The sequence below is a fragment of the Erythrolamprus reginae genome, chromosome 1 (assembly GCF_031021105.1).
Source record: "Erythrolamprus reginae isolate rEryReg1 chromosome 1, rEryReg1.hap1, whole genome shotgun sequence".
Classification (NCBI taxonomy): domain Eukaryota; kingdom Metazoa; phylum Chordata; class Lepidosauria; order Squamata; family Dipsadidae; genus Erythrolamprus; species Erythrolamprus reginae.
This window is the reverse complement of record NC_091950.1, coordinates 34,660,842-34,687,346: the sequence shown is the minus strand read 5'-3', so window position 1 is coordinate 34,687,346 and position 26,505 is coordinate 34,660,842. Positions and strand designations below refer to the sequence as shown.

The window sequence follows — 26,505 nt, the reverse complement described above, 5'->3', positions numbered from 1 at the left end:
AACAATATCGCCAAAAAGGCTTCCAGAGTTGTTAACCTGATCCTACGTAGCTTCTGCTCCGGCAATCTCACACTACTCACAAGAGCCTACAAAACTTATGCCAGACCCATTCTCGAATACAGCTCATCTGTCTGGAACCCATACCACATCTCGGATATCAACACCCTCGAAAACGTCCAAAGATATTTCACCAGAAGAGCCCTTCACTGCTCCACTTGAAACAGAATACCCTACGAAAATAGACTAACTATCCTGGGTCTTGAAAGCTTAGAACTATGGCGCCTAAAACACGATTTAAGTATTGCCCACAAGATCATATGCTGCAACGTCCTTCCGGTCAACGACTACTTCAGCTTCAACCGCAACAACACAAGAGCACGCAACAAATTCAAACTTAATATTAACCGCTCTAAACTTGACTGTAAAAAACATGACTTTAACAATCGAGTTGTCGAAGCGTGGAACTCTTTACCGGACTCAATAGTGTCAACCCCCAACCCCCAACATTTCTCCCTTAGGCTATCCATGATTGACCTCTCCAAGTTCCTAAGAGGCCAGTAAGGGGCGTACATAAGTGCACTGGTGTGCCTAACGTCCCCTGTCCAATTGTCTTTCCTTTATGTCATATATCATATATATTTTCTTCTGCTCATATACTTTCTCTTCTATATTACATATTATCTTTATATATACTACCCAATGTCTATTCTCTTCCATATGTATTGTGTATTGGACAAAGAATAAATAAATAAAATAAATAAGTGATGTTTGTGCCAGCTCTCTCTGTGTGTGTGTGTGTGTGTGTGTGTATCAGGCTGATGTAGAAGAATTCCCTCCCATCAATTTACAATACAGTAAAATTGATACGATAAAGATAGTGATGAATGTGATGCTAGTGGTAAATGGATCAATGATAGAAAATGGAAGAGAAAATGTGGGATGAAAATATAGAATTAGAAAGTGCGGTAAAGTTATGTATAAATTGTATAAATATAACAATAATGGCATCAGGCCAGATTACTTGCAGGACCACCTTCTGCTGCATGAGTCCCAGCAACCGGTTAGGTCCACAGAGTCGGCCTTCTCCAGGTCCTGTCACCTAGACATTGTTGCTTGGCAGGGCCTAGGGGAAGAGCCTTCTCTGTGCGGGCTCTGGAATCAGCTCCCCCATGGAGATTCGTACTGCCCCCCCCTCCTCTCCTTCTGCAAGAGTCTCCAGATTCATCTATGTCGCCAGGCTTGGAGCGATCAGACTCTAGCCCCCTGGCCGATGAATGTTACGTATTGTTGTAGTCTGAGTGGATATGATTGATTTTTAATAAAACTAGGAATTATAGATTACACTATTTAGTTTTAAATTAATGGGAATTAGGCTACTATATTTTATTGTTTTCTCTTTTATATGTTATAAGCTGCCCTGAGTCCTCAGACAGGGGTGGCGTATAAATCCAATAAGTAAGTAAGTTTGTAGATCTGCTCAAAAGAAATGTTACGATATGTAAAATGTGAAAAAATTAAAACATATTTTAAAATATAGTGATAATAGGAATATTTATTTATTTTATTTTATTGGATTTGTATGCCGCTCCTCTCCGAGGACTTGGGGCGGCTCACAGCTTATATAAAAACAGAACAATAATGTAATCCAATTAATACTACAATTTAAAAACAATTTTAAAAATATTAACCAAACAATTAACTTATTAACCAAACATTCAGCAGTCATACTTAAGGAATTCAGTGGTCAGGGGAAGATCTAAAAGTCCCAAGCCTGGTGGCAAAGATGAGTTTTTAAGCTCTTTTGGAAGGCAAGGAGGGAGGGGGCAGTGCAAATCTCTGGGGGGAGTTGATTCCAGAGGGCCGGGGCTCCCACAGAGAAGGTTCTACCCCTAGGTCCTGCCAACTGACATTGTTTGGTCGACGGGACCCTAAGGAGGCCAACTCTGTGGGACCTCACCGGTCGCTGGGATTCGTGCGGCAGAAGGCGGTCTCGGAGATAATCTGGTCCTTTGCCATGTAGGGCTTTATAGGACATAACCAACACTTTGAATTGTGCCCGGAAATAGTAATTATTGTAACAACTGTGATAAAAGTAAACAATGATAACATCAATAGAGTTAGGCACCTTGGCTGCAATCCCAAAACATTTAGAGCAGAGCTCTTCAAACTTGGCAACCTTAAGACTTGGGGACTTCAACTCCCAGAATTCTCCACCTGGCTGGAGAATTCTGGGAGTTGAAGTCCACAAGTCTTAAAGCTGCCAAGTTTAAAGACCACCAATTTAGAGCACCACTTGTACACCATCAGCATTTAACAAACTCACCACTGGTCAGTTGCACAAGGCAGCTTTACTTGGAACAGCTCACATCCTGTGACAGTATCTTTAATATTATTAAACAACAACATATATCTGTCTATCCCTGGTGGAGGGAAGGACTTCCTAGGGGGATAAAAATGCCAAATCCAGTCTAAAAATCTGGCTGTCTATGGAACAAATCCTAACAATAAGAGCTCACCAACTCCTGAATAGCTTAAGATCCTAAAGCCCACTGAGGCTTTTAAATGGTTTTAGAGGCCTTCCCAAAAAAGAACAAGCCAAGGACTGCCCAGGTAGTGTGTTCTCCAGATGTTTGGTGCAGGCAGGCAGAATCCTTCTTGGTGTGGTGGAGGCTGCTATTTCCTTGTGCATCTCTGTTTAGGACTTAATAGACAATTATCAGTGCTTTGAATTAAGCCCAGATGCCTATGTTTGCCACTGTGGCAACTAAGATAGGAGTACAGTGTTCCCTCGATTTTCGCGGGTTCGAACTTCACGAAATGTCTATACCACTGTTTTTCAAAAATATTAATTAAAAAATACTTTGCGGGTTTTTCCCCTATACCATGATTTTTCCCGCCTGATGATGTCATATGTCATCGCCAAACTTTCGTCTGCCTTTAATAAATATATTTTTAATAAACTTTAATAAATAAACATGGTGTGTAATAATCTAAATGGTTGCTAAGGGAATGGAAAATTGCAATTTCGGGGTTTAAAGTGTTAAGGGAAGGCTTGTGATACTGTTCATAGCCAAAAATAGTGTATTTATTTCCGCATCTCTACTTCGCGGAAATTCGACTTTCGCGGGCAGTCTTGGAACGCATCCCCCGCGGAAATCGAGGGAACACTGTACCAATTTAGCACAAACATGATTTCCTGGTTAGCTGTCTAGCTTCCATATTCTTCACCAGCGGTCTCTGCTGAGTGTCTTTAAAGGCAGCCTTATGGAGCAATAGGGGAAAAAAACAATGTGCAGATAAGAAAATTAGCAGACCGGAAGACTGAGAGGTTGACAGGCAGTAATGCCTGGATTGAGACTGGCCAGACACAAAAAAGCTACTCTCTGGGCCAGCTTTAGACAGCCATTGCCTCAGTCTAACAGTGCAACCTTTCCTAGCATGGTGCCCCACATCATGCTTACAGGTATAAATAATAAGAAGCTTTTGGTGTGCATTAAATTAGATATATTTTAAGTTCTTGATTATTTTAACAGACGTCATAACAAAGCTTGTATCATTCTATCCTAAATTAGGTTGATAGAATCCTCTTCGGAGAGGGGCTGCATATAAATCTAAATAATAATAATAATAATAATAACAACAACAACAACAATAATAACAACAATAATAGTAATAATAGGAGACAGCAGAATTGAAGAAAAGCAGATAGAAAAATTAGTGAAATACAAAGATCTGAAAATCGAGCTGCAACGACTCTGGCATAAGCCAGTGAAAGTGGTCCCAGTGGTCCTTGGCACGCTGGGTGCAGTGCCAAAGGATCTCAGCGGACATTTGAAAACCATCGGAATTGACAAAATCTCTATCTGTCAATTGCAAAAGGCCACTTTACTGGGATCGGCACACATAATTCGCCGCTACATCACACAGTCCTAGGTGCTTGGGAAACACCTGACTGGTGATGAAATATGAAATCCAGCATAGTGATCTTGTTTGCTGTGTTGTATTGCCAATAATAATAATAATAATAATAATAATAATAATAATAATAATAATAATAATAATAATATTGTGGCTTAGATGTAGACATGTATACAAGTCATCCCAGAAGATGGCTTATGAATGCATTTATTTATATTTCTCAAGTGTCTTGCAGATGGTTCCGATCTTGCCTTTTTACCTTCCGTGAACTTGGTTCAGATTGGTAGATTTTTTCCCCCACTACAAAACCAAATTGAAATATATTTTGAAGTTTCCTTGACTTTTTTCTTGTATATGTTGAAATAATTTTGATACCATACCATACAGTACTATACTATACTGCTATTTTTTTTTAGCATAGTTACATACTACCTGGTTATAGTGGGTGATTTTTCATCAACATACAAGAGAGAATTAAGTTTAAGAAGGCTGTTTCAATCAAGTAAGTCAACTTATTTCCATCCATGTAAACCTCCAGTTCAGCTTTTAAGTAAATCTTGCCATTTTTCAGAATCTGTATTGTAATTCTGGATTTACTGAGACTTAGCTTTGTATTTATGCTGAGGTGTAATTTCACAGGGACTTTTTAATTTCTTATTTAGATATTTTAGCTTCTGAAAGTAATGTTTTAATTCTTATTGGGCAATAGACAAAATGCCAATGCATGTGATAACACTTGGCTAACCTCTTCTTGTCTCAGAGGTTAATCAGGTTCAGGCTTTGTTTGTGTTTGTATAATAGACTCCCAAGGAATACCAGGGCTGCAGGCTAGACTAAGAAGTTGGAAACATCATAGAAAAGAGGGATACAAGCCATTTTCCTACTGCTATTAAGATAACTGCATACTGCATGGATATTTCACCAGGTGTCAAGCTGAATTCAAAGGCGATGAATTCAACACATGCATGCAATAAGTAAATATTATATTCCCTAAACCAGTGGCAGGACTTGTGATTAGTACTCGGGTTTGCTAGTTTGGAATTATAGGAAAACTGTTTTGAAGAACATCTAGTTATAGGGCTATGGTTATTTTATACTAGAATTTTCAATTGAATATTTATTGAGATTTTTACTGGGCAGTAATAAATTCTATATTTATTAGTAGTTCTTAGACCGGAGACCAGTAATAAACTGATTGATGGATCATCTGGCTATAGAAGGCTATTGCATATAATTTAGGTTTGTTGTTTATTCTTAATATGCATTTATATTTTTAAAAATTGCTATGGGTATTAAGATGAATTTTTGAAACATAAAAACTTTAAAAAAACCACATAATAAGAACAAGCAAAGCAAGATTTAGTGCTTTGTTCAATATTCCTTGCCCTTAGCAAAACTTATTGTTCTTGGTGCCAGTTGTGTTTAATTTAATCCGTTGTCTAAGGTTTATGTGTTTGGATCTGCATGGAATTGCTTACTAGTAAGGGAAAAGAGCGGTGGACTAAAATGTTAATTTCCTGCCTGATATGGTTATTATAGTTTCCCCACAGTTCCCCTGCATAAACATTTAGCTTATTATTAAGCATTAGCAATTTGCTAAGGGCCTTCATCAACCTGCTTCACCTTCCTGCTGTACACAGGAGGAAAAAGTAAGGGACTTTGCAAGGCCACAATAGCTACCTGATGCATTTAGTGTTCAGGTTTGTAGGTTACATGAAAGAAAGGGGAGGCAAGTTTTCATTGTTGTTGCTGCTGTTACCAGGGATAGAATAAACAGCCCAGTCCAGTTAGTGTAATCTTAACAGAGTCTTAACTCTGCCGGTGCTGAACTAGGAGTAACAAGGCAACAAGAGTAACCTGTATGTTCTAAGGTCTGCTACCTGCTTGGAGCTGCTACTTTAGTTTCCTCAAAATCTTCCATGTGCACTTCTGGTAGTTCTATGGTTTTCTGCAGATTTGTGGAGAAATGATATCAGTCAGGTGGTAGGAAAAGCAAGTAGGATGCTTGGCTGCATAGCTAGAGGTATAACAAGCAGGAAGAGGGAGATTATGATCCCGCTATATAGAGTGCTGGTGAGACCACATTTGGAATACTATGTTCAGTTCTGGAGACCTCACCTACAAAAAGATATTGACAAAATTGAAAGGGTCCAAAGACGGGCTACAAGAATGGTGGAAGGTCTTAAGCATAAAACCTATCAGGAAAGACTTCATGAACTCAATCTGTATAGTCTGGAGGACAGAAGGAAAAGGGGGACATGATCGAAACATTTAAATATGTTAAAGGGTTCAATAAGGTTCAGGAGGGAAGTGTTTTTAATAGGAAAGTGAACACAAGAACAAGGGGGCACAATCTGAAGTTAGTTGGGGGAAAGATCAAAAGCAACATGAGAAAATATTATTTTATTGAAAGAGTAGTAAATCCTTGGAACAAACTTCCAGCAGACGTGGTAGATAAATCCACAGTAACTGAATTTAAACATGCCTGGGATAAACATATATCCATCCTAAGATAAAATACAGAAAATAGTATAAGGGCAGACTAGATGGACCATGAGGTCTTTTTCTGCCGTCAGTCTTCTATGTTTCTATGTTTCTAAGTGGGATATTTGAAAGCTAGAAATTTCAGTCACCACTCAAAGCTTCCAAATACCAATAGCTGTGGAACAATGTCCCCACAATCCTTTATAAGAGCTGGTGGAGGGTTTGGGGGTTTTTTGAATCACATTTTTATTTTTCAAAATTCTGCTTTATCACATGCAGAGAGGACTGAATGTACCCTGCTTTGGCACAGATGTCTTCCTGCAGCCAAAGAAGGAAGCAGCTGTCTTCCTGGATTTAGGGTGACTCTCCTAGTCCTTTTACCCCATTATGCTCTCAGGGAGGAAGAGCAGAACGGGGACTTGTGTGACCCAGAAGGTTAGGATAAAGCAGAAGAAAGACAAGCGCAGGAAGGTGAGAAAAACACCTTTGCCCTTTTATTGGTAGCATTGAGAATACCAAGGCTGTCAGCACTTATTGGGAAATTTTACAGTAGCGTGGAACATGAACATACAGGTGAAACTCGAAAAATTAGAATATCGTGCAAAAGTTCATTTATTTCAGTAATGCAACTTAAAAGGTGAAACGTAATATATAAGAGACACTCATTACATACAAGGCAAGATAGTTCCAGCCGCGATTTGTCATAATTGTGATGATTATGGGGTACAGCTCATGAAAACCCCAAATCCACCATCTCAGAAAATTAGAATATTACATGCAATCAATAAAACAAGGATTGTACATAGAACAATATTGGACCTCTGAAAACTATAAGCATGCATGGTTTGGGCCCCTTCTGCAGCAATTACCGCCTCAATGCGGTGCGGCATGGAAGTTATCAGCCTGTGGCACTGCCAAGGTGTTATGGAAGACCAGGATTCTTCAACAGTGGCCTTCAGCTCTTCTGCATTGTTCGGTCTCATGTCTCTCATCTTTTTCTTGGCAATGCCCCATAGATTCTCTATGGGGTTCAGGTCAGGTGAGTTTGCTGGCCAATCAAGCACAGTAATCCCACGGCCATTGAACCAGGTTGCCAAGTCCTGCTGGAAAATTGAAGTCAGCATCCCCATAAAGCTTGGCTGCAGAAGAAAGCATGAAGTGCTCCAAAATGTCCCAGTAGATGGCTGTGTTGACCATGGACTAAATGAATCACAATGGACCAATGCCAGCAGATGATATGGCTCCTCAAATCAATACAGACTAGAAACTTCACACTAGACTTCAAGCATCTTGCTGTGTGTGCCTCTCCATTCTTCTGCCATACTCTAGATCAGTGTTTCCCAACCTTGGCAGCTTGAAGATATTTGGACTTCAACTCCCAGAATTCTGGGAGTTGAAGTCCAAATATCTTCAAGTTGCCAAGGTTGGGAAACACTGATCTAGATCCTTGGTTTCCAAATGAGATGCAAAAGTTTCCACAGAGCCTGGACTTGAAGAGCTTTCATGTCCCCCCAATCAGTAAGTGACCAGCGAGGCAGCAATTGCGGGGTAGCGCAAGTGAGCCTTATCTTCATGCTGCTAATCCCAGGAAGAAGATTTAGGAGCTCTTGCATAACTGTTTAAATAGCCACAGCCAGTGTGAGTACTGCCTGAGAGCAGAAAGCCACCCAAGCCTTTAGAAAAAGGGGTGCATGGGCAGAGGTGTCAAACTCACAACAACACATCAGTCACGTGGTGTGACATTTCACAACTGGGTCACGGGCCATGAATTTGACACCCTTTTTTTAAAATAGGAAAGTGAACACAAGAACAAGGGGGCACAATCTGAGGTTAGTTGGAGAAAAGCTCAGAAGCAACATGAGAAAATATTATTTTACTGAAAGAGTAGTAGATGCTCTGAACCAACTTCCAGCAGGCGTGGTTGGTAAATCCATAGTAACTGAATTTAAACATGCCTGGGATAAATCCATCCTAAGATAAAATACAGGAAATAGTATAAGGGTGGACTAGGTGGACCATGAGGTCTTTTACTGCCGTCAATCTTCTATGTTTCTATGTATAAGGCCGTGATGGTGGCCTTATAAGGTGGCACTTGGAGCCATGTCGGAGGGCACGCGAGGCATTGCCCTATGTCAGTTCCAGTGCGCATCTGCGCACTAGCCAGCTGATCTTCAGCCTTGGGGAAGGCCGCTTCATCCTCCAGAGGCTTCAGGGAAGATTCCTGAATCCCTGGAGTGTGAAAAACCACACAACGGGCAAACCAGAAATCCATTTTTCTGAACTTCTGGTTTGCCCGTTTGGCTGTTTTTTCACCCTCCCAGACTTCAGTGAGGCCTGTGCACATATGCAGGGATGGGGATAGGGATGGAGGAATTGTGCACATGTGGGGGGGGAGGGAATTGGTGTGGGCATATGAACGCACACACACACTTTTGGCACGTGAACCAAAAAAGATTCACCATCACTGATATAAGATCTCCTGCTTAAACAGAGGGTTGGACTAGAACAGTGATGGCGAACCTTTTTTTCCTCGTGCCAAAAGAGCATGTGTGCAAGCTATCGCGCATGTGTGAGTGCCTACACCCATAATTCAATGCCTGGGGAGGGTGAAAACAGCTTTCCCCTCCCCTTGGAGGCCCTCTAGAGGCCAGAAACGGCCTGTTTCCCAACTTTTGGTGGGCCCAGTAGGCTCGTGTTTTGCCCTCCCCAGACTCCAAAGGCTTCCCTGGAACTGGGGGGAGTAAAAACACCCTCCTTCATTCCCCTGGAGGCTCTCTGGGAGCCAAAAACACCCTCCCGGAGCCTCTGTGCGAGGCAAAAATCAGCTGGCTGGCACACACATGCACGTTGGAACTCAGCTAGGGCAACAGATTACGTGCCAGCAGATATGGCTCCACATGCCACCTGTGGCACCCGTGCCATAGGTTCACCATCACTGGACTAGAATATTTCTAAGGTCCCTTCCAACTCTTATTTTGTTATTCTGTTAAAAGCTCTATTTAAAAAAAAATAATTGACTAGAATTTTTTTTCTGAGACTTATCTTTTCTTTTTCTACATCATCTTATGATCAGGACATTGACATATTACATACAGTTCTCTGGTGTGATTTATAAAGCTTATAAATGAGTAAACATCTGTCAGTAATGTGCAGGTGGTCGTGATTTATAAAAGGTCCACGTGACAAAAATCCAAAATATTGCAGCTACCACAAAAAGTATCAAATATGGAAAACTAAGCTAGGATTTTAAATTACGGTTATTGATCAAGCCATAATGGTCTGGTTCACCCATAACATTAAACCATACAGTGAGTAGTTTATACAGCCAACAAGTCAGGTTATATCCAGAGCAATATTATAGCAAACCATTATGGGTAACTATAACTATAAAACTATCCCGCTATATAGAGTGCTGGTGAGACCACATTTGGAATACTTTGTTCAGTTCTGGAGACCTCACCTACAAAAAGATATTGACAAAATTGAACGGGTCCAAAGACGGGCTACAAGAATGGTGGAAGGTCTTAAGCATAAAACGTATCAGGAAAGACTTCATGAACTCAATCTGTATAGTCTGGAGGACAGAAGGAAAAGGGGGAAATGATCGAAACATTTAAATATGTTAAAGGGTTAAATAAGGTCCAGGAGGGAAGTGTTTTTAATAGGAAAGTGAACACAAGAACAAGGGGACACAATCTGAAGTTAGTTGGGGGAAAGATCAAAAGCAACATGAGAAAATATTATTTTACTGAAAGAGTAGTAGATCCTTGGAACAAACTTCCAGCAGACATGGTAGATAAATCCACAGTAACTGAATTTAAACATGCCTGGGATAAACGTATATCCATCCTAAGATAAAATACAGAAAATAGTATAAGGGCAGACTAGATGGACCATGAGGTCTTTTTCTGCCATCAAACTTCTATGTTTCTATGTTTCTAATTTAACTGTCAAATATTTCAGCATACCTGTATCAATAGGAAAGAATTATGTTTGCTTTCTATATCACATGGCTTGCACGAGAAAAACCTATCCCTGTCCTTGGCTTCCATCTCATTCTCATATTTGTTTCTCTAGGCCAGAAATGAGCACAATGGCGAGTTGGCTGCAGTTAAAATTATCAAACTAGAACAAGGTAAGCTTTTCTCTGTTTTCTAATAGTACTGAATCAGTTTTCTTAATCACACTGCTCATCAAATTCTTATAGCAAAGAACCCGACGTTATCCCCCCCCCCCCCCAGTTTATTTCTTTCAGCAATAACGCTGGATAAGAGCCAGTCTTTAAACAAAGGTCAGATACCAAAACTTCAAGGATGCTTCAACAGGAATTAGATGTGCCCCTCCTCCCTTTTAGGTCTAACGTTTGATATGTGCTACATTTTGGGGAAAGTATTAGGCTGGAATGCTGGCTAAAAGAGAGTAAACCTACAAAAAGATATTGATAAAATTGAACAGGTCCAAAGATGGGCTACAAAAATGGTGGAAGGTCTTAAGCATAAAACGTATCACGAAAGACTTCATGAACTCAATCTGTATAGTCTGGAGGACAGAGGGAAAAGGGGGGACATGATCGAAACATTTAAATATGTTAACGGGTTAAATAAGGTTCAGGAGGGAAGTGTTTTTAATAGGAAAGTGAACACAAGAACAAGGGGACACAATCTGAAGTTAGTTGGGGGAAAGATCAGAAGCAACGTGAGAATATTATTTTACTCAAAGAGTAGTAGATGCTTGGAACAAACTTCTAGCAGACATGGTTGGTAAATCCACAGTAACTGAATTTAAATATGCCTGGGATAAACATACATACTTCCTAAGATAAAACACAGGAAATAGTATATAGGCAGACTAGATGGACCATGAGGTCTTTTTCTGCCGTTAATCTTCTCTGTTTTCTATGTTTCTAAACCTCATTTTCCTCCTATTTTTGTTTATCATTATCTTCTACGTTGTCTACCTATTATGGCTGAATTGGATTGATTATTTTTTTTGAAACAGGCTTACTAGTTGCAGTCTATTGCATTCACATTTTTAAAAGGAAGGAAATCAGTTGTGTTTCCAGTGTAATACACAACACTGTTAACAATTTCAGCTTGTTTCCTTTTTTGGGACACAACATCTGGATCTTAATATGAGTTAAGACCCTGGATTAACGTTTCTCAATTTTCAAGAAGAAATGGACTACTAAATAAACAAACAGGAAGTGCAGTGACCACTCCTCTCCATTTTTCCTTTTAGACATGAGAGTTTACTTTTTTAATGAATAACAATTTTTTCACAGCAGTTGTATTTGTGTATGTCGTTCCATCTCTTCCGATTGTAAAGAGCTTTTAAAACCAAAATCTGTATCAAAAGCGTAAGCCCAAAATTTATCATTTTAATTATTAATATCTAAGCACAAACTTTCTAGTAAAATTGTTTTTAATGAATGGAATGAGTCAACCTTGAGTGCATTGAAATCCTATTTTTAGACATTCATTACATTTCTTACTCACACTTTTTCTTTTCCGATTACTTGGGTAAAATCACTTAGTAAGAATATTGCACTTACTTACTTACTTACTCATTTAATTGGATTTGTATGCTGCCCCTCTCCAAGGACTCGGGTCGGCTCACAGCATATACAAAGACACAATAGTACAGTTAATCCAATTAATATTACATAAAAATAATCTTTAAAAATTCTAACTTGAAAAACTTTCATTAACATTCATTCAGTAAAATCATATTAAGAATATTCATTGGTCAGGGGGAAGATCTAGTAACCCAAGGCCTGGCAACAAAGATGAGTTTTTAAACTCTTTCAAAAGGCAAGGAGGGTGGGGGCAGTGCGAATCTCCGGGGGGAGCTGATTCCAGAGGGCCGGGGTCCCCACATAGAAGGCTCTTCCTCTAGGTCCCGCCAGCCAACATTAGTCGACGGGACCCTAAGGAGACCAATTCTGTGGGATTTCACCGGTCGCTGTGCGGCAGAAGGCGGTCTCAGTGATAGTCTGGTCCTATGCCAGGCTTAGTTCACCATTTCTAAGACTCTAGACCAGTGATGGCGAACCTTTTTTCCCTAGGGTGCCGAAAGCGCATGTGCACACATTATTGTGCCTACGCGAGTGCCCACAGTCATAATTCAATGCCTGGGGTGGGCGAAAATTGCCTCCCCTGCCCTCCCAGAGGCCAGAAACAGCCTGTTTTGCAACTTCTGGTGGGCCCAGTAGGCCCGTTTTTCACCCTCCAGAGACATCCCTGGAGCCTGGGGAGGGCAAAAACGTTCTTCTCCATTCTCCCAGAGGCCCTCTGGAAGTTGAAAGTGCACTCCCAGAGCCTCTGCATAAGTTGAAAATCAGCTGGCCGGTGCCTACATACGTGATGGAGCTGATGTGCCCGCAGATAAGTCTCCGCGTGCCACCTGTGGCACCCATGCCATAGATTTCCCCATCACTACTCTAGGCCTCCAAAGTGACATGGACTTAGGGACAAATGCTGGGCATACTCATATAGACTTACTGATTTTATACAGAACCTTCCGATATCATTATCTGTTTAATTTACAAACCATTCTCAATGTTCTGTAAATCCTGGCTCCTTTCGTTTGGTTTGTCCTTACTAATTGTTGATTGCAAGCATTTTAATTCTGCAGCCTGCTGACTGAGTGTGAAACCTGAACTGGGAGACTGGGGTGTGTGGTAGGCAAACAGTGTTTTGCAGTGGGCGGGGGAGCATAGGGAATGGTGTCACCTGATGTAGAGGTGCATTGGGAGAAATGTTTCCCAAGGTTGCAGAGGAGCTGGGGTTTTGGCTTTGCTGCAGTGCCAATCAGTTAACCATGTCATGCAGCTATGCAGATTGAGTTCGTTCAGAAAGTAGTTTGGAGCATCATTCTGATTGAATGGGAGATAAATACTTCATTATTCTTACCGCAGTTATATATTTAGTCTGCAAAATTTTATTTGTTATATATTTCGTCTCTAAAATTTTACTTCGTTATTCAGCCAAAGAAGCTAACAGAAACAGCTTGCTTGTGTAAAAAATAATAATAATAATAACTGCAAGAAAAATAGTTTCCGTCCCTAGTCTTACTGTCTCAAAGCCACAAAATTAAAGGAGAAAAAATGAGGACGTAAGAAGAGCCCTCTTGTATACATGGTTCTTTCAAGCCCTAGATGGAATGGAACTGTCTCAGAGAGAAGCTTAGGCAGATTATGATTAAATGCAGGAGTGGGTTCTGGTTTTCTTTGCTGTCATTGCACTCAAATGTATTGCATGTCATGTGCATGCACAGTACAGAGGTACCCCTATTTAAGAATGCCTCTATTTAAGAACTTTTCTAGCTAAGAACCGAGTGTTCAAGATTTTTTTGCCTCTTCTTAAGAACCATTTTCTACTTAAGAACCCGAGCTTGGGAAAACTTCCCAGGAAATTTGAGAGTGGCACGAAAACCCGGCCAGTTTCCTGTCATTCTCCCTTTAATCTCGGCCATCTTGGGCTTTTCTAGGTTGCCAGAGGAGCCTTTCAGTGGCTCTTAAGGAGGCTTTGGCAGCCCAGAGCAAACGGAGCGTTTTCCTTTCTCTGGGCACTTGGAGAGGGAATAAATCATTTCGCTGTGATGACTCCCTTGCGCTGCCTCCCATACACCTGGTGTGAGGTTGCCTTTCAGAGCGTCTGGGCACAGAAAGGCAAAAGGGGGCCAGATCAACTTGGCTTCAGTCAAACCAAGGAGTCACCACAGTGGAGGAAAGGCACTGGCTACAAAGCGATTGAGCGAGAGGAGAGGGCAGCCCTTCAGCATGGGAAGGAAGGGGAAGCAGGTAGCAGCAGCAGCAGCCAACGTATGGGAGGCAGTGTATGGTAGGCAGACTCGTGTATTGGAGGCCCGTGCTCCTCCTTGCGGCCTCAGAGTCCCTCTTTTTTTTTTTAAGCCTTAAAGTTTTGGATTTTTTTGATTCCCCTCACCTCACCTTCTTCCTTCGGCAGTGACTGTCCTCCTCCTCTTCTTCCTCCTCCTCCTTCCACCCAAATTCCGAGCTTTCATTTCTTTCCTAATGGATTTGCATGCATTATTTGCTTTTACATTGATTCCTATGGGAAAAATTGCTTCTACTTAAGAACATTTCTACTTAAGAACCTGGTCACGGAATGAATTAGATTCTTAGGTAAAGATACCACTATACTTTTAAAATGCTTCTGCTCATGTGCAGAAGCTAAAAACAAGATGGCTCCACCTATGGCACCACTGGGAAAACCGGCTCAGGGGTGTGGCAGGCCAGTTCTAGCGACCTAGGCCACCAGGTTCTACATAACAGGTCCAAACCGGGAGGAACCCACCTCTGATTAAACATTAAGAAAAAACTTCCTAATGATAAAAATATCAGCCCTGCATCATATCATGTCCGACTGCAACTGTTGTGCATGTATGTGGATTCAATTGGATAATTCATTATGGTTTATAATGGGTTTTAATGTTCTTATTACTAATTATTTGACTTATTTATTGTATGTACTATTTATTGTTGTAAGCCACCCCGAATCCCTTTGGGATTGGGTGGCATAGAAGTCAATTAAATTAAGTTAAATTAAATTAAATTAAATAATTTGAGAATGAATGCCCGATGAGTGTGTTGAAAGACGGAATGGGAATGACTGTCCTTTTATGATTTGAGGGGGGTGTTAGATTATAAATTTAAATTAATTGGATTTAGGACGTCCCGTATTGTTCCGTTATATGTTGTAAGCCGCCCCGAGTCCTCAGAGTGGGACAGCATAAAAGTCAAGTAAGTAAGCAAGCAAGCAAGCAAGCAAGCAAGCAAGCAAGCAAGCAAGCAAGCAAATAAATAAATAAATAAATAAACAAAGTCTTATTAAGTCAGAGGTTTAGGATCTATTCTGTGATGCTTGAATTAATATTTCTGAACTGAGCAGAGACTGATGAGGATATTTTATGAGTCAAACAATTTCTTGCAGAAGTGCTCAGTATTCTGATCTGGAGCAAAGATGCTTTAGATCCAAACACCACCCACCCCTGGGCTGTCAAACAGGCCTGCTGATTTGTCCTTCTGCTAGCAGCTTCTATTCTTCAAGGGTTGGGTAGTTGCACAATCAATTGCCATCTGCTGACTGGAATAAAAACTTACCTTAAGTAGCTGCAGCTGATTAAAATTGATTTTGCCTGAGCAAAAGATTTAAGGGGGCAATGTTTTGAAGATGGGCCCAGGTATTACAGGTAGAAGGACTCAATCAGGGGTCTTTCAAACTTGGCAAGTTTATGACTTGTGGACTTCAACTCCCAGAATTCTGGACTAGAAGAAACCCTTGTGCATTTGCCTATAATGCCCTAAAAGTGGGAATGGAATTTTTTTTTGCTTGAATTGACAGACAGTTTTTGTATGGCATACTATCTTAGCATTGAACTTAGTTGGGAAACAAATCTGAGGAAAGACTGGTAAAAGATCAAATTAATCACTTTAGCAACAGCTCCCTCTGCTGTCAAGGCCAAATAGCCCATCAGTCTTTGTAGTGCTTTGAGACTTCCTGTTTATTATTATCAGCAAACAACATGAGCAAAAACCATTGTTTAAGTATGGAGCATTCAGGTTTTATAGCCTCTCCTTTATCCCACATTGTGTTTCTGGGGTACTCACAAGTGCTTAACAATTAGGTAGAATATTAATCACTCAATTAGGAGGCTACATCAGGCTGTGGATACAGTAACTAGCCTATAACAAGCTTTGACTACAAAATGCAGCCAAAGGACTCCTTCAGAACTACCTTCTGAGTCATAGTTTGGATTCAGTGGAGACAACCAAACCAACCATAATGTGGTTTAGTTTTTATGTAAACAGAATTGTGCTGACAAACCACTGGTTTAACTTTAGAAAAGTCAGATCTTTTTAGCTTGTGTTTTAATTTGACATAATTTCAACTCCTCAAACTTGTACAACAAGTTTTTTTTTTTAAAGCGTTACTGATGTGGCTTGTATCAGAAAAATTGGAAATTGACACGTCTTTTTTGGATATGAGGAAAACATGTCTTTTAAAACCTGCATTGGGTAAAGGTGTAAAAATGTACAACATATTGAAGAAAACTGATTTAAAAATACCTCTGTATATTGAGGAAACATGTATGTAAAAATGAGCATACAGTGGTACCTCTACTTAAGAACTTAATTCGTTCCGTGACCAGGTTCTTAAGTAGAAAAGTTTGTAAGTAGAAGCAATTTTTCCCATAGGAATTAATGTAAAAGCAACTAATGCGTGCAAACCTATTAGGAAAGAAATAAAAGCTTGGAATTTGGGTGGGAGGAGGAGGAGGAGGAAGAGAAGGAGGACAGTCACTGCCCAGAGCGAACGGAGCGTTTCTTTTCTCTGAGCACTGGCAGAGGTTTATTCCCTCTCCAAGCACCCAGAGAAAAGGAAAGGAAAACGCTCTGCTCGCTCTGGACTGCCAAAGCCTCCTTAAGCACCACCGAAAGGCTCCTCTGGCAGCCCAGAAAAGCCTGAGATGGCCGGGATTAAAGAGGGAATGGCAGGAAACTGGCTGGGCCTTCATGCCGTTCTCAAATTTCCTGGGAAATTTTTCCGGGCTTGGGTTCTTAAGTAGAAAATAGTTCTTAAGAAAAGGCAAAAAACTCTTGAACACCCGATTCTTATCTAGAAATGTTTCTATACTGTGTCCAGTTCTGGAGACCTCACCTACAAAAAGATGGATCAAATTGAACAGGTCTGAAGATGGGCGACAAAAAGGGTGGAAGGTCTTAAGCATCAAACTTATCAAGAAAGACTTCATGAACTCCATCTGTACAGTCTGGAGGACAGAAGGGAAAGGGGGGACATGATCGAAACATTTAAATATATTAAAGGGTTAAATAAGGTTCAGGAGGGAAGTGTTTTTAATAGGAAAGTGAACCCAAGAACAAGGGGGCTCAATATGAGGTTGTTTATTTATTTATTGATTTGATTTGATTTGATTTGTATGCCGCCCCTCTCTGTAGACTCGGGGCGGCTAGTTGGGGGAAAGATCAGAAGCAATGTGAGAAAATATTATTTGACTAAATAGTCGTAGATGCTTGGAACAAACTTCCAGCAGATGTGATTGGTCAATCCACAGTCACTGAATTGAAACATGCCTGGGATAAACATCGATCCACCCTAAGACAAAATACAGGAAATAGTACAAAGGCAGACTAGATGGACCAGGAGGTCTTTTTCTGCCGTCAGTCTTCTATGTTTCTAAAGTAGAGGCATTCTTAAGTAGAGATACCACTATACAGTATTTTTAAAAAGTGCTTATTAAAAAAATCTGGTGTTGTGAGACCTTAGAAGCAGTCCAGTTCAGGAAACGGATTCCTCAAGAATGACTGGAGAGTTTTTATTGAAGTAGGCTCGAGCAATAAAATCTGGAAAGCTTAAACTGTGTTTTCCTTTCCCTTCTTATACTCCAGGAAGTTAAGGTAGAGCCAGTTTGAGTTTGTCTAATGTTTTCTGAAAATATGTTTTGGTAACCATTAGCAAGTAGTTTCTTCCACCTGTGGTTTTCCACTGGCATAATATCCGAGGACCAGAGAGACCCAAGTTCAAATCTTCCATTAGCATCAGAGGTTCACTGGATGGTTTTAAATCAGTCACTATTTCAGGAGAGTGGTTGGGAGTGAAAGAGATTGATTGAACAAGATAGTGTTATGTATAATGTGTTTTGCCTTGTGCTTTTGGATGAAAACTGGGATATAAATCTAAGAAGTCTATGAAGCAGAGAGAAGATTAATAGTAAATAGTAATACAGCCTTAATGAATAGTTTGACAGTGGTGGGGGGATTAATTGTTTAGCAGAATGATGGCGTTCGGTGGGGGGAAACTGTTCTTGTGTCTAAAGAATTGTAAAAGAATCTGTTCTATTCTATTTCCACTAATACCATGCACAATAGTGGTTATTTTTTCTTCTGCTTTCTCCGTACTGAAGGAGCGGGTCCAGCAGTCACATGGGTTGCTCATGTCCAATCCGGTGGAACTGAGCCTAGTATTAAAAAAGCTTGCCGGATCCGCCCCTTCCCCAGAATTCGCTCAGTTCGCATATCCTGCGGTTGTATTGTGATAGCTCGTTCAACATTCGTTCAACATTCTAACACCTTCCCTTCGATCTTTTCCTTCAAAAATAGTAAGACTGTTTATACTTATTTGTTTTACTTGCACTAATAGCGCCAGCCGTTTGCGGCTCGGCTTTTTTCCTTGGAGAAGTTGCGGTTTCGTTTTCCCCCGGCGGTTTTGCCGTGTACGATCCCCGCGGCCGCTTGTGGATTCTTTTAATCCTTTGGCCTGGAGGTTCTAGTGCAAGTATTAATTGATTGCCTTATTGATTCTTTATTGCATATATATTAAAGGGCTTAAAAAATACCTCCTGCGGAGTGAGACGGCTTTCTAGTCTCCTGGACTTAGTCGATCGCTTCCCCTTTAAGGCATATTCGGAGCGATTTTTCGGCGCGAAGGCCTTCGCGCCCTTTTTAAATCTAGGCCTCTCGTGTTGCCCTCCTGCCAGCCGCGTAGGCCTCAGTCCACCGCGTGGATCCCGGAGCGGGCCTTGGGGGTCCCAGGCTAAATTCTCCACCGGCTAAGCCTCCAACCAGAGTGCCTTGGTTTACTTAATTGAAAAGTTTAGGGAGGCTGGCCCCGCTGGATTTGGGGGCACGAACTCTGGGTTTGCCCAGATTGTCCTCACGTCTCAGCAGCTTCGAGGCCTCGAAGCAGGATCCATTCCTCTTGGGAAGTCCTTAAAATTCTTCTCCTTTTCTATTCAGTTATTGGCTCAGCCTTGTCTTCTGTTAATTATCAGACTATGGCTTCCTTTCCCAAGAGAGGCACAACTAAAGGTCCCAGAGAGGCCAGGCCTACAGGCGATGAGATTACTAGTATCCCCCAGGCCTCTTCCTCCTCTTCTCCTGGGGCCCGCCCCTCGACTAAGGTCACCAGGGCCGAGAAGAGAAGGGACCTAGCCCTGCAAAGAATCCTTGACAAATCAGCAAAACGTTTAAAAGTGCAGGCCCAAGTACTCAGTAGTCATGACCCCCCAGAGGCTGCTAGTCTACCTCCTTCTGGGGTCCCTGTGTTATCTCTGGATGAGCCTAACCTAGACAGACCCCAACCTAACCTATGGGGCATAGGGCCAGAGGAACCAGATATTATTGAAGATTCCCCCCAGCCAGGATCCTCCCAGGCCTTTAGGGATTCTTCTGCCATTCCTGCTGATATTTCTAATTTACCTCCTGAGTTCCAACCTATTTTTGCTGTGTTGTCTAAGGCCATTGATGCCAAACTCTCTTCCATCAATGAGCTTCCCTTACCTCCTCCTCCTTCTCGTCCCTCCCGCCCCTTGGGTTCTTCCCCAGCGGTTAGGGCTCCTATTCAGGATGATTCAGATTCCTCTCAGGACGAATATGAGGATATGGAGGATGACAAGGGCTATCAGATGATGAGGAATCCCAAATAAAGGTTCCTTCTCCAATTACCATTTTCCCTTCTCAATTATTCAAATCTCTCCTCCTCCAAGCTAGGATTTCTACGGGATTAGCGGCCCAGGAGAAACAAGCCTCCACTTCCACTGATCCCCCGGAGGAGAATTTACCTTATTTCACTGAGGAACAGGAGGATAACGAGGTAATTCCTATGCCTAAATTGTTTAAAGATGCCTTACTCAAACAGTGGGATTTCCCAGCCTCTAGTCTTAATCCCTTCACTAAAGACAGGAAGTTGTACAAACTTTCCTCTTCCTATGAAGAGCTTCTATCCTTTCCCAAACCGGATGAACCTGTCAAGATCCTTCATTCGGCAGCGGCTGTGCCGGGAGAGGCGGAGGAAGTCCTCCGCCCAGAGGACAAGCGCATTGAACAAATGCTCAAAAGAGGATTCACGGCAGATCCCTGGGCCATTAAAAGTTCTGCAGCAGCCTCCTTTTTCTCCAGAGCCATGCTGCTGTGGCTTCGCCATCTTCAACAGCATATTCCTCCCGATGACTTGAGAGGTCAACAAGACTTCAATAAGGTCTTTGCAGCTGCCCAGTACGTGGCTGATGCCACCTTACAATCTACCAGATTTTCTGCTAAGTCTATTGCAGCTTCTACAACGGCAAGGCGCCCTTGGCAAGCGGGAGTACGCCAGAAGTGGCAGTTATCCCAGGGACCCTTAAAGCGCGACCTTCTTTTCGGTGATCTTCTGGATCCACTCCTCACGGAAACCACGGATAAGAAGAAAGTTTTGGGTCCAACCACAAAAAAGGCTACCAAAACGCAGTCCTTTCGTCGCCCGGGGTGCCAGCAAGATCAAGCGGCTTCCTATCAGAGATCTCCAGGTCAGTATTCCCCCCGCCTTCGTTCCCAAAGTAGGAACTCCAGGGGTAGAGGTTTTCGCTTCCAAAGGGGAGCTTCTTCTAACAGGGCCTCAAAAAAACCTAGATGGTAATCTTTCCTCTATTCCCATAGGGGGTCGCCTAGCTCATTTCGCCTCAAATTGGCGTCTCACCTCCAAGGACCCTGTTCAAACTGGCCTTCTTTTAGAATTTATTTCTCCTCCCCCCAAACGTTTTATTTCCTGCCCTTCTCCCAGGTCCTCCTCAGATTGTAACCGTATGGAGGAGGCCATTTCTCATCTATTGTCCATCAGAGCCATTCAACCGGTTCCTTCCGGTCAGAAGGGCCTAGGTTTTTACTCCATTTTATTTATGGTTCCAAAATCCTCCGGAGGTTGGAGAGCTATTTTGGATTTAAAGAAACTAAACCTATTCATCAAATATAGGAAGTTTAAAATGTACTCCTTATCTTCTATTTTGGCCGCCATTCACTCCGGAGATTTCATGGTCTCCTTAGTCCTCACTGAGGCCTACCTTCACATTCCTATAGCCAAATGCCACAGGAAGTTTTTACGTTTTTCCTTTCAAGGCAGGCATTTCCAGTATAGGGCGATGCCATTTGGCCTTTCCTCGGCCCCTCGGGTCTTTACAAAGCTCTTGGGGTCCCTGGCGGCCTATATCCGGGCGTCTCCCATTCACATTTTATGTTATCTTGTTGATATTTTGATTCATGGGAACTCCCTAGAGAAAGTGAAAACAGACCTTTCTGTCACCATGTCAGTCCTTCAGGACCATGGTTTTTCCATCAACTTTGAAAAAAGTCACCTCCAACCTTCCACATCCATTTCTCACCTGGGTTCCATTATCACAGAATCTTCCCAGGTTTTTTCTCTCTCCCGAGTGAAAACTCAGTATAGGGGAGTTAATTTCTAACATTTTATCTAATTCTTCAGTATCCATAGTAACTCTGTCTTCCCTTTTGGGGAAGATGGTGTCATGCATAGGCATCATTCCCTGGGCTCGCCTTTATGCTAGGGAACTCCAGTGGCTCCTATTACCCTTTCAGAGATCGGGGCACAGCAACTCAAATCGGCGCATTGTCATCCCACCAAGTGTTCGCAGATCCTTCAAGTGGTGGAAGTCTCCGGCCATGGACAAAGGATCCCCGTTCAGATGCCCGGATCAATTTGTCATCACCACAGATGCCAGTCTATCGGGATGGGGCTCCCACGCCCAGGGGATGATAGCCCAGGGCACGTGGTCCCCGGAGGAAGCTTCCAGGCCAATCAATTGGCTAGAGTTAAGAGCCGTTTCCCTGGCTCTGAAGCATTTCTCTCCTCGCATTCCCAACCGGCACGTTCTCATTCTCACCGACAACATTGCCACAAAAAGCCATATCTGCAGATAGGGGGGCACGAGATCCAAAGCTCTCATGAGGGAGGCCCTCAAGTTAGGCCTTTGGGCGGAAAAACATCTTCGGTCGCTCCTAGCCGACCACATCTCGGGGGGCCTCAACGTCCAGGCGGACTGGCTATCTCGAGCAACGATAGACCCAGGAGAGTGGAACCTCCATCAGGACCTGTTCCATCAAATCAGCCTCAGATTCGGCCTACCAGTCCTGGATCTCTTCGCGACCAATGCAAACGCCCAACTCCCTCGCCTCTTTCCAGATTTCCATTCCCGGGAGCGGAAGCAATCAATGCCCTCCGGAGTCCATGGCCTCCAGGCCTACTCTATGCATTCCTCCAACTCCAACTCTCCCGGACGTGATTCACAAGGTTCTCACCGAGAGGGCCCGAGTAATCTTAATCGCCCCTCATTGGCCCCGCCGGCCCTGGTTCGCGGATCTCCAACAGCTGTCCGTCCAGGACCCTTGGCGACTCCCCGTTTCGGGGGATATGCTGCGGCAGGGGGCCTCATTCCATCCAGACCCGGAGTGGTTCCACCTCACTGCCTGGCTGTTATCAGGAGAGACTTAGATCTGCGTGGTCATGACCCCGTTTCAGTGGAGGTCATTTTAAAGGCCAGAAGGGGTTCGACCAATCGAATCTACGACCACACGTGGTCCAAGTTTCACCAGTGGTGTCTACAGGAAGGTCTCTCCCCTCTGTGCATCCCCATACACAGAATTATTTCCTTCCTTATGCAAGGTTTCCATAAAGGACTTTCCACCAGCACCCTCCGGCGTCATCTGGCAGCCATTTCATCTGTCCTAGGGGGCCCCCGCAGACAGCCTCTCCGATCCTCCCTGAAGTTCAGGAATTCCTCAAGGGCATAGCCAACCTCAGACCTTTCAAGGTCCACAGGTATCCATCCTGGGATTTGCCACGGGTTCTCCATTCCCTCACGCAGGCACCATACGAACCCCTAAAATCGGCGTCCCTCAGGTACCTATCCCTTAAGGTAGCATTCCTGGTGGCTATTACCTCTGCCCGACGCATTTCGGAGCTGGCTGCCCTCTCAATCAGGCAGGACCTTTGTCAACTCCATCAGGACAAGGTAGTCTTGCGACTGGACCCCACCTTCTTACCCAAGGTCAGTTCCATGTTCCACAGATCTCAGGATATTGTCCTACCTTCCTTCTGCCTCCAACGAGACCATCCCTTGGCAATTAGATGGCACACCCTGGATCTCATCAGAGCGCTGAGAATCTATATCCAACGCACAGGACCCTTTCGGAGGTCAGAAGCACTTTCATAGCCTATCATCCCAGAGTCATGGGGGCCAAAGTGTCTTCAACAGTAATAGGCCGTTGGATCAGAGGGACTATATCTAAGGCCTATGAGTCGGCCTCCCTCTCAGTTCCAAGGAACATCACAGCGCATTCCACCAGGAGCGCAGCCACTTCGGCCGCTTGGGCGACTGAAGCCCCGTTGGAGGAGGTCTGCAAAGCAGCCACTTGGGCCTCGCCAAATTCCTTCATCAGGCACTACAAGATTGGTTCTTACGCTTCAGCGGACGCTGCCTTCGGCAGAAGGGTACTCCAATCCGTTATCTCACACGATAGCAATCTAATCCCACCCTAGGGACCATCTATTGGGTATGTCCCATGTGACTGCTGGACCCGCTCCTTCAGTACGGAGAATAGGCGTTGATTGCTTACCTGAACGCCTCTTCTCGTACGGTGAGCGGGTACAGCAGTCACTTCCCGCCCTTGTATGTGTCTTCTTCACCTTTCTATAATCCTTTTTCCTCTAACAATAAGAGTTGAACACTACAGAGCTTCACAACTGAGCCTAGTCTATGGATTCGCGAATTCTGGGGAAGGGGCGGATCCGGCAAGCTTTTTTAATACTAGGCTCAGTTCCACCGGATTGGACATGAGCAACCCATGTGACTGCTGTACCCGCTCACCGTACGAGAAGAGGCGTTCAGGTAAGCAATCAACGCCTATTTAATGCAGCCTCAGACTATAAAGCTGCTGGGCCTGATGTCCAGACCTCATACTGGAAGCCTTTCTTAAGACTTTCCTCCTTATATAGTTTAACAGATATTGTTATAATAGCTATTGACCAGTAGGAAATATCACACAACTGTGGTCATCCTTATTGGATATCTTCCATATGAGCGATTATGTTTGATCCTTTAATGGGATTTGAACTCACACTTGATGCCTGTACAGTGTATAAATTTGTCTTAGCCTCTCTGCCAGTGGCTTATAAGAAGGGAGGTCTTCCTGCAGGGAGCTATATAAATATGTCTTCCTTTTTACTATTGTTTGTTTGTACTATATTTCTGTAGTATGAGAGCATATACAGTGTTCCCTCAATTTTCGCGGGGGATGCGTTCCGAGACCTCCCGCGAAAGTCGAATTTCCGCAAAGTAGAGATGCGGAAGTAAATACACTATTTTTGGCTATGAACAGTATCACAAACCTTCCCTTAACACTTTAAACTCCTAAATTACCATTTCCCATTCCCTTAGCAACCATTTAGATTATTACTCACCATGTTTATTTATTAAAGTTTATTAAAAATATTTATTAAAGGCGGATGAAAGTTTGGCGATGACATATGACATCATCGGGCGGGAAAAACCGTGGTATAAGGAAAAAAACCGCAAAGTATTTTTAAATTAATATTGTTGAAAAACCATGGTATAGACTTTTCGTGAAGTTTGAACCCACGAAAATCGAGGGAACACTGTATAGCAAAACAGAAGGTATTCCTCTGTAAGTTGCTATCCTTGCTACTGACCAACAGGAGGCACTGACCAATCACATAGTGCCTTCTACTGGTCAGTAGCAATCGTAACATTCATTATTAGAACTTTTATAACTAATAATAATAATTTATTAGATTTGTATTCCGCCCCTCTCCGCAGACTCGGGGCGGCTCACGACAATAATAATAACAATGTGACAGTGTGACAAATCTAATATTTAAAAGAAAACATCTAAAACCCCATCATTTAAAAACCATATATCACAAGCACACCATACATAAAACTCTATAAGCCTGGGGGAGATGTCTCAATTCCCCCATGACTGGCGATATAGGTGGGTCTTAAGCAATTTACGAAAGACAAGGAGGGTGGGGGGAGTTGATTCCAGAGGGCCGGGGCCGCCACAGAGAAGGCTCTTCCGTATGCTACAGGGAAACCGTATGCTACAGGGAAAAAACCCAATAATAATTGATTCTTCTCAAGAAATGCGAAGACAGGCCAGCCACTACTATACATGTTTGAGTAACACAGCCCCTGTCGAGTGCCATCCTGCTCAAGAAAGCCCTACCCACCCTCTAGTTATTGTGATCAGCTCTCCCCACCATAAAAAAAGAGCAGTGTTGTGTTTCTCCACTTTTTGTTTAGACATTCCTAAAATCTTAGCTGCATCTATCTCTTAGAAAATAAGGCTGGTTTTACAGCAAGAATGTTGTGTAACTTTTGAATAAAATCAAAGTAAGGCCTTGGACATTGGCATATTGTCCTGTCTTCCCTCTTGCAACCCATTTTAATAGCTTGCTGTCATTTTAGTAGCCTGCCATCTGGCAATTGGGCTTTGTGTTTGACTTTAGATCTGTGTCTGATATTTATGAGTTTCCAGAGCCGATTCTCAGCCAATTTATTTGTTGGCTGGGCCTGCCCTGAGCTAAATGGTAAATTTCTCAGGTACAAGTGTAGGAAATGTAATGCGGTGAGAGCCTCAACGGAGTCTCTGCATGTGGTTGGGCCATCTTATCTGCATTAACCATCAGTGACAGCTTGTTCTCTTGCACAGATGTGGGATTTACAACTTCCACTTCAGGGTTTGTGGCTTCCAGTCAGACCTGGGCCTCCTATCCTCCCACAGCACCTCATACTTTAAAAAGAAAGTCTGCATAATAGCAAAGCTGACTTAGTAGTAACATTTCTCCTCTAGGTAATTTTTAGGGTAAGCAGAGTCATGCCTGTCAAGGTATGCAGAATTTTACAGAGTTTCACACACAAGAATAGAGCACAAACTGTAGAAAGGTGAGGGAAGAAGCTATAGTTTAAACAGTAGAGCTCCCATTTCTCATATCTTTGGGCTGAAAAAGAGAGAAGTACAGTGGTACCTCTACTTACAAACTTAATTCGTTCCATGACTAGGTTCTTAAGTAGAAAAGTTTGTAAGAAAAAGCATTTTTCTCATAGGAATCAATGTAAAAGCAAATAATGCATGCGATTGGGGAAACCACAGGGAGGGTGGAGGCCCTGTTTCCTCCCAGGAGATTCCTAGAGAGGTCCCACCCTGTTTCCTCCCAGGAGATTCCTAGAGAGGTCCCACCGAGGCTTCTCCCCACCTTTTCCGGCCCTGTTTCC

The 26,505-nt window shown here is 42.8% G+C and overlaps 1 protein-coding gene across 3 annotated transcripts in view; it reads left to right on the top strand.

Moving 5' to 3' along the window:
• The window catches only part of MAP4K5 (mitogen-activated protein kinase kinase kinase kinase 5), a 129,498-nt gene that overhangs the window by 37,519 nt on the left and 65,474 nt on the right, over window positions 1–26,505 (top strand). For all 3 annotated transcript variants that reach the window (XM_070749142.1, XM_070749136.1, XM_070749128.1), the window contains exon 3: window positions 10,480–10,537. In XM_070749142.1, coding sequence (XP_070605243.1) covers window positions 10,480–10,537 — 58 coding nt within the window. The remainder of the gene's footprint in view (window positions 1–10,479; window positions 10,538–26,505) is intronic.